At 34.1% G+C, this 8672-nt stretch overlaps 1 protein-coding gene across 1 annotated transcript; it reads right to left on the bottom strand.

Moving 5' to 3' along the window:
- Positions 1 to 3571: 3571 nt before the first annotated feature.
- Positions 3572 to 7998, bottom strand: LOC103704311 (uncharacterized). The gene is made up of 4 exons (XM_008787542.6): positions 7559 to 7998; positions 6880 to 7212; positions 6648 to 6777; positions 3572 to 6561 (listed from the first exon to the last, which is right to left on the bottom strand). The coding sequence occupies exons 2-4, from the start codon at positions 7013 to 7015 to the stop codon at positions 5877 to 5879; spliced, it is 951 nt and encodes a 316-aa protein (XP_008785764.1). The 5' UTR covers positions 7016 to 7212; positions 7559 to 7998; the 3' UTR covers positions 3572 to 5876.
- Between the last annotated feature and the right edge of the window lie 674 nt (positions 7999 to 8672).

Genomic DNA, 8672 nt, shown 5'->3' with positions numbered 1-8672 from the left:
AACAGGAGATTTTGTCTCATATCATAGTTTGTTGTTAATAATAATAATTTAGCAACTTCAAGGTCATAATAATAATAATTCTTGCATTTCAAAACTCTACAGACTTGGAAATATGCTCGTTGCCATAAAACATGTCCACCATCATGAATTTAGTGACGGAGCAGGTATCAAGATGAGCGGATATAGAGGCTAAGGAAGGTGTTTCGTAGACTGTAGAACAAGTGTTGGGCATAATGTTATAATATGATAAAAATGATATAGTGATGGAGCAGGTGCATGCCTAAAGTGCTAGAAACAAGAAGCAAAAGAATCAATTTCAGTTTGAAGTTTTGAACAACCAATTCCAACCAGTTGATTCCACATCCGACTACTTTCTATATGAGAAGTCACTTATGAGAAGATGGGATAAGAAGTCAACCACTACTGCAATTAATTAACAGATGATATTGCACAAGTAAATATCTTGCAGCATTTGTAGATTGACTACTAATAACTTCTCTCTCTCTCTCTCTCACACACACACACATCATTACAATGAATGAATACATGTCTTTTTTTTGAAATATAAACATGATTAATGCATCAAAGGTTGCATTGGCACCTCCTCACCATTCGGTATTTTGGCAAACTCAGAAAAAAATGTCATTATGAAAGACGGGAAGCACGTACCTATGCTCATCATGGCCATAAGCACTGAATGATCACGACTTTCAAACTTCTCTTTCTCTCAAAAAAAGAAAAGAAAAGAAAAGAAAAGAAAAGAAAAGAAAAGAAAAGAAAAGAAAAGAAAAAGACAACGACTTTGAAATGTTTACTTAATCGGAAAAAAACTTTGAAATGTTTACTTAGTCCGAAAAAAAAAAACTTTGAAATGTTTACCCTTTGAGATGATTTTTAATGACAGGTCTGAGGTATTAATTACTTATATAATGTTTGTTGTTCACAAGCTAGTGCACATTTGAATATTAATGATATCAAGGAGAGATTTTTTTGAATAGAACATCATGGAGAAATTGATAAACAAATTTGTCAGAATGGCTCAGGTTTCAATCATATGCATCATGTTAGTAGTCTATGTGAATGACACAGGATGCAAACTATTGGAGTTTTAACTTAGAAAAAGAAAGATTTAATATTAAAAAATAAATATACTAGCTTCATTCCCTAATCTTTAGTTATTTTAAATACTTTAAAATATCTTTTGTGTGACGCTTCTTTCAGAAGGGTTGTTACTTTTCGAAAGAGAACGTTGGTTTCCAAAAAAATATAGTATTTCTGAAATATTACGTATCTTCATAACTATCGTATTTCTTTGGTCTTCCAGATAGAGTCTATAAATAGACTCCTTCTCGTACCGTCTTTTTTGACTTTTCTTTGCGTAAGATTAATCTAAAAACAATCCAATCCAATCTCTTTCTCTCACTGATATTCTGTCTTCTAAGAATTTCTTCTACAGATAGAGAGTTCTTTCACTCTTTAACTTTCTGCTTTTTATCTTTTTTATCTTTTTTGGGCATCTGAGGAGTCAATCAGATCAAACCTCCACAGTGATCGTACTCATTAGAGGAGGATTGAGCTGAGCCGAGTTGTTGTACCTTAGGGATGAGATCACTGCAAATCCACATGTAGGGGCGAATCACGTTCTTAGGGCAGTGTATATCACACGCCTCGATCCAAGCAAACTCTTTTCAATCTTATGATTTTATTCTAGTAGATTATTTATTTATAGTTCTTCTATAAAATAAAGATATAGCAATTTTCAGGCAAAAAATTTTCAACAGTCTAAGAACGTGAGCTTGATTGTACTAGAAATTGCTATATATTTATTTGCTTATCAAAATTTAATTTGATACCATAGAATTAGATTTAGTTTAATTATATACATATTTAAAAGCTTTAACTTCATTCAGAATGTTGTTTTCTTCACGAAAAATAGTCTTTTAAGAAAGTCATATTGCTCTGAAATTGTGCAAACATATTTTTTCAACTTTAAAAACTATACGTAATTTTTTTGCAAATTTAAAATATTTACAGAATTTTTCTGCAACTTTAAAATCTGTGTAAAAAATTTATGTTGATTAAAAATCTATGTAAAAAATTACTGCATCTTTAAAATCCATACAGATTTCTACAGCTTTATATTCTATGTGATCTATTTTCTGCAATCTTTAATTTTTATGCAGAGTTTTCTACATCTTTTAAATCTGTATAGAAATTATGGAGAAATTCTTATTGCTTTAAAAACTATGCATATATTAGCTGTTCTCAAATTACATATTGCTGCTTTGAAAAACATGTAGAAATTGTAAAGTTTCATTACTTGCTATATTTCTTCGTGTGGTTATTTAATTTTATTGATATTTTTGCTTTTTATTCCATTTACTTCAAAACTTAGAATCTAACTCAAAATCTTACGAATCAAAAGAGTATTAACAAAAAGATGAACCGACATATCCGAATTCATCATAAATTTGTAAAACCACTCAAAAAGGGTAATGCTATTTTCTTGAAATTTGTCAAGTCTAAGAAAAACTTGGCAGTTCATTTAACTAAGGGTTTATCTAAGAGTGGAGTCCCAGAACGAGGGGATGGGGCTTAAGCCCAGTATTTGGTCATTAACAGTGGATACCCAACCTCTATAATTGCAGATTTTATGAAAGAGGTTCAATATAGTAGAAATAAAATTGATTGAGTAATCGTATCAAAGCACATTTTTTGGAGTATACCTCCTTCCATCCTAATGATGAGTTCTCTTATCATTGACAAAATATATACCAAAAGGTTGAGTTATACTCTTAATGAGTCCAAGATAGATATATACCAAAAGGTTGAGTTATACTCTTAATGAGTCCAAGATAGAAAATTTGCAGGGTATTAGAGCACAAATATCCTTGAAAGACTTACCTATATGAGAAGTGTTGTGTATGCCGTGACTAGGGGTTTGGGCTAACCCTGATAAACTTCTCATGAAAAATTAGGGTACTAACCGCAAGGCTTTTAAATGGCGCTGATCGCATAAAGACCCAATTGATCCGTACAATGTGTGTAATAAGTAGAAATCTGAGTCAAATGACCTAGTTCAAGCTATAATCTACTATAGTTCCTTCAGATAGATACTATCTATACTAAGTGAGGTTCAAGTCCATAGAACACTTCACCCATTGCATAGTATCAGTTGCCCAAGTTTTCTTCTTTATAATTTTTCTAAATTTAAATCTTTTGTAGGGGATTGTTGGAGTTTTAACTTAGAAAAAAGATTTCATTTTAAAAAATAAATATACCAGCTTTATTTCCTAACCTTTAGTTGTTTTAAATGCTTTAAAATACTTTTTGTGAGACTCTTCTTTTAGAAGAATTGTGACTCTTCGAAAGAGAATATTGGTTTCCAAAAAGTACGGTATTTTCAAAACATTACGTATCTTCGAAACCACCGTATTTTTTCGATCTTCCGGATAGAGTCTATAAATAGACTCCTCCAGGATTAATCTAAAAATAATCCTATCCAATCCTCTCTTACTGGTACTCGATCTGTCTCCCGAAAGTTTCTTCTACAAACAAAGTTCTTTCTCTCTTCAACTTTCTATTTTTTTTTTTTTAGATATTTAAAGGAGTCAATCGGGTCAAGCCTCCACAGCAATCGTGCTCATTAGAGGAGGATCGGGCTTAGCTGGATTGTTGTACCTTGGAGACGAGATCGCTGCAAATCTACACGTGGGGGCAAATCACGTTCTTAGGACAGTGTATATCACACGCCTCGATCTAGGCAAGCTCTTTTAAATCTTCTAAATTTATTGCAGTAAATTATTCTTTTATAATACTATTATAAAATAATGATATAGCAATTTCTAGACAGTAATATTTCCAATACAAACATTTTTACGTAAACCGTCAAATAGATTGGAAAGAAGAGTAAAATACAAAATCTGATATATAAGGAAATATGAAGTTAGAAATCTGGGAACCGTTGATGATATGATATAGTGATAGTTTCTTCATGAAAAGAAAAATTAAGTAATATATTGACATTTAATGCTACTAAAAAATATCATGGTGAGATACAAAAAATCTCGGTCATAATAAATCAATACTGTTATGTTGATCTTGCATGTTATATAATGCAAAAGATTGTTTAAACTTGATGAAATATTCATTAACTATTCTTATTCGATTTCTATTTGCTTGTAATTTTGCTAAAATCTTTAATTACACGATGGTAATTGTAACCATAAGCAACCATTATTTAGACATAATCTTTTGGTGTTAGTATATTACCCAAATATAAGGTGGGTATCAGATTGCAAACCAAGTATGCTCTATGATCTTTTTCATGCAATGAAGAAAATAAACATTTTCAACAGCCAAAAAATAAAAAAGCATTTCGAAGTTTTAGTGCGTCGTGTGTTTATCTCGTGTTGTGTAGAGCACCTATATTTTTGTCATTGATTGTGTTTTTTTGTGAAAGATGAGATAAGACAATTAATAATACTCAAATTGACAATATCAAATTCAAAATAATAAGTTTATGCAAGTCATTGTTAAGGGTTACTAGATTGTTTCAGAGACTCAATGCTTGTAGACCTAAAACTAAAAATATATCATCTAAAATATCGAGACAACCAATGAATTTAGATGATTCTTGTTTATACTCCTCTATCAACTCATTATTTTAATTAGTACTCATTTTCCTAGCAGCAAACTCAATTTTTTTATTATTATTATTATTATTGACGAAACAAAAGCTTCATATTTTAACAATTTATTGCAATATACTGCTTATAATGATGCTTTGATAAGTAAATGATATGTAATTATCATGTGGTCTTGTTACAAGGATCACAGACCCACTTGTCAGACTTAGGCAGGTCATGATGTAAATCTACTCAACACTAGACTGCTATTATCCCTTCACCCTGCGAAACATCCTTGACAGTAATTTCCATCATGATATTAACAATATAGTGGAGCGTAATATGCCAATAGAGGACAAGAATCATTACAATAAAAGCCATATAAACCTTAAATTGCAAATGACCACCACATAATCATATATCCCATATTACTTCTGAAAGTGCAAACAGCTTGGGGACATAGCATGGAAACAAAGAACTACTGAACCCTTCAAGTAAGACACAAATTAAAATGTGAAATGATATAGCTATTCTTCCATATTTGAGCACCAAAACTCTCAAATAGTAAGCAAACTAACTTCCAAAAAGGAAAAGTAGCAATTGTATCAAGCATTATGTGGAATATAGTACATCCAGAAAAAAAATATGGAACAATAGAGAAACTCTATTTTAATTTTTAAGTAATAAGGAATTTCAGGCGATCCTGCTTTGGTTGTGGACATGGAGATCCCAATGAAGGAGACAAGACTCCTTGGGATGCCCTACTTGCTAGAGAGTAGGAAGGTGTTGCCAAATTCTCAAAGCACCTCCCCTCAAAGCCTTCTAACTTGGGCTTCCAAGAACTTTAAAACAATGAATTATTTCACAACAAGCCAATGCCTTTGCCCGTTAATATGTAGACTAGGTTCTGTGAAAGCCCCCCATCATGACAAGCAAGAGTCCTTCAGCACATGGGAACATCCCAGCATAATAACAGGACAGGCCCAAGTTTCATGGCACAATTAAAGCTTTGAGTTAGAGAACTTTTCAGTCAATGACAAAAGTAACTGTTCAGGAACTGGAGGAAGATCCCAACAGGAAGCAAACCAACAAATACACAATTAATGCAAGTGCTCCTAAGTGTTTTATTAAAAACCAAAGATTGGGGAGGAAACACTAGTGAGGGTTCAAACCAAAAGCAGACACCAAACTTGGGCCAAATTCTCAAAGCACCTTCACCAAGTTTGCACGGCTCACGTACAACAGCAGTCATTGTGCCCCAAGGAGGTGCACCAGTTCATCAGGAAGATATTGCTGCTGCATCCCTTGATAGCTGGTAACCACAGGAGGATAGATCAAAGGGCTTACCTCATTCCAATTCATGCTCCCTGATGTACTGGTCCCATTGCTCTCGCCCACCATGTTCCCCACTCCGAAGAAGCAATCTAACCCTTCTAATTTTACCGAGTTGCCACAGAACATCTCATTAAATTCCACCGGAATCTCACTTCGACCTTGCAGTATGTGGTGGTAGCCCGATGGAGAGCAGCCATTGATGAAAGAATTGACTTGTTCTGAAGGTTCAATTGAATCCATAGAACTTCTATACAAGTGCTGCTGTCCCAGAAAGGAAGCAAGTGGAGTCTCATGTTCAGCTCCATAATTGCAAGAAAACCTCCCACCGAGGGTAGTCAGAAACTTTCTGATCGATGCACGGCCATCGCTAACATGGTGATCCACCTGGTCGAATTGGTCCGCGGGAACAGGCGGCGTGGGCCAAAGGGAGTTGCCATCTTTCGATTCCTTAGTCTCCTGATTCTTATGGCAGACTCGACGAGCCTGTTGCTGGTTCTTGGGCTGCTTTCCCAGTAGCTTCTTCTTCAGCTTCGTGTTCCAGTAGTTCTTTATATCATTATCAGTCCTTCCAGGCAACTGTGCTGCAATTATGGACCATCTGATCACAAGGAAAGCAAAGCTATTAATTTTGAGAATTGGATACCACATGGCTGACTGCATGCAGATCGTATCTAAGTTTATCACCTGCTCCCAATAGCAACATAAAGGCTGCATATGATGCGATCTTCTTCCTCAGAGAACCCGCCATGCTTAATATTTGGCCGGAGATAGTTCAGCCACCGGAGACGGCAGCTCTTACCGCATCGCTTAAGGCCTAATTGCCAGCAGCAAAATTTATCATTATTTGCAATAATATGATCGGCAGTGATTCGATTTGTTCTGGAGTGTTAGGACGTGCATGAGAGGAAAATCTTACCGATCTTCTGCGGTAGGGCGATCCAATTTCCGCCAGTGCCATGATGTTCGATGTAGGACTTGAGCTTGGCATCCTCCTCAGGGGACCATGGGCCTTTTTTCACGTTTGCTTTGTCGCAGCAAGGAGCTCTTCCCATGGTCGGTTCTCCCTTCTTCTGAGGCTGGGGCTGCTGCTTTCCTCTCTTCTTTCTGCTCTTGATGCTGTACTTCTGCACATGAGATAGCCACAAGAGTCCGTCTTACTACTAAAAAATGCTGGAGGTGAAATAAAAAATTGCTGAGCAAGAGACCAGGGCTTTCTTTTTTTTCTCTTTGTTCTCTCTCGGACTAGAATCTGCAACATATCAGTATTCTACGTGTCATGAATGCAGCATAAGTTATATATAAATTCGCTGGATGGGAATGTATTAAACATAAAAAAATTGATACATTATACGTCCGGATGGGTGAAGATTAGCTAATATGCCTAGTGTACCAAAAGTCGGCCTCTTTGGTCTATTAACTCAATCCCATGTCAAAAATTATTGAAAGGTGGAAGGCACATGCATTACCACATGCATTTGTGTGGTATTACATTTTGATATAAGAAAATTTTGGCTCACAAGAATAAAGATTGAAAAATAAAAATAAAAATATAATCATTGGAAAAAACAAATAAACAACTATATTTAAGAAAATACCTATCACGACCCAGATCCGGAGTATGATTTCTCGTGCCCTACATTCGGAGCATGACAGAGTTGTGCTACCGAGAGGTACAACCCAAGATAACACGAAGCCAACATTATATTTAACTTTCAAATCCATCTGAAATATATTAAAATAAATATTAGGAATCCAATTTCACTAGTTATTAAATAAAAACCAATATTGGTTTAAAGCGTCTAAATCCAAACTTAAATACGAAACTCATAATTCTTACTATTTAGAAAAATTATTAATTACAATTTCATAATCAACTTTAGAACTAAAATTTCGCTCTGCTACATAGATCGCTAAGTTTGCTAGTGCGAACTCCAAGCCTGGACCAACCTTCATCCCTAGTGATCCTATTTCTCTAGAGAGAGAAAAATAAAAAGAGGTATATGAGTGACCCAGGTCAGTAAGTAAACATTTTACTACTGTACCAGATCAAGCATAAGTTTTTTCATGCCAGTGTATCATTTAAAGAAAATAACAAATATTTCAAAATAGGCATTTAATAATACAATATAATAAAATAAGTCATAAAGCAAATCATATATGCATAAATTATTCATATTTCATAAACATAGCTTCAAGTTCATTTTGCAAATAAATACATAAATTGTTCTTCTACCATTTAGCTATATCATAGTTCAAAAGATTGCTCACAAATATTCATGCTATGATCACTTTATATCCATGATAGGGCTAGTTTCGTAATCGACATAGATTTATATTCGTATACCAACTTTATACCCATTGGCGGGGCCCGTGTTCGTATGGATGCTAGCTCTGGGTATCGATTTTCTCAATGCAAGGGATCATATATAGCTATGTGAGAGCTTTTAAAAAGCTTATATATTTTTCTTAAAACATACATTTAAATAGATGAACAATACTAAATAGCATGATCACATTCATGTTTCATAACAAAGTTTTTTTATCAAATCATTCATGAAACTATTTTTTGTAATAAAGCACAATTTTCATAACATAGATGCTAATTCATAATTTTAAGAAAAGCATGATATTTTCAGAAGCAGATTTATGCATAGAAGCCATGGTCATAAGGAGTGCAAGATCTACTTACAAGTTAAAATATTAGTAAGA

Source organism: Phoenix dactylifera, chromosome 15 (genome assembly GCF_051530095.1).
Source record: "Phoenix dactylifera cultivar Ajwa chromosome 15, Ajwa_hap1_PhDact_Kaust_v1.1, whole genome shotgun sequence".
Lineage (NCBI taxonomy): Eukaryota > Viridiplantae > Streptophyta > Magnoliopsida > Arecales > Arecaceae > Phoenix > Phoenix dactylifera.
Note: the sequence above shows the minus strand (reverse complement) of the source record. Positions and strands in the feature narration are given on the sequence as shown.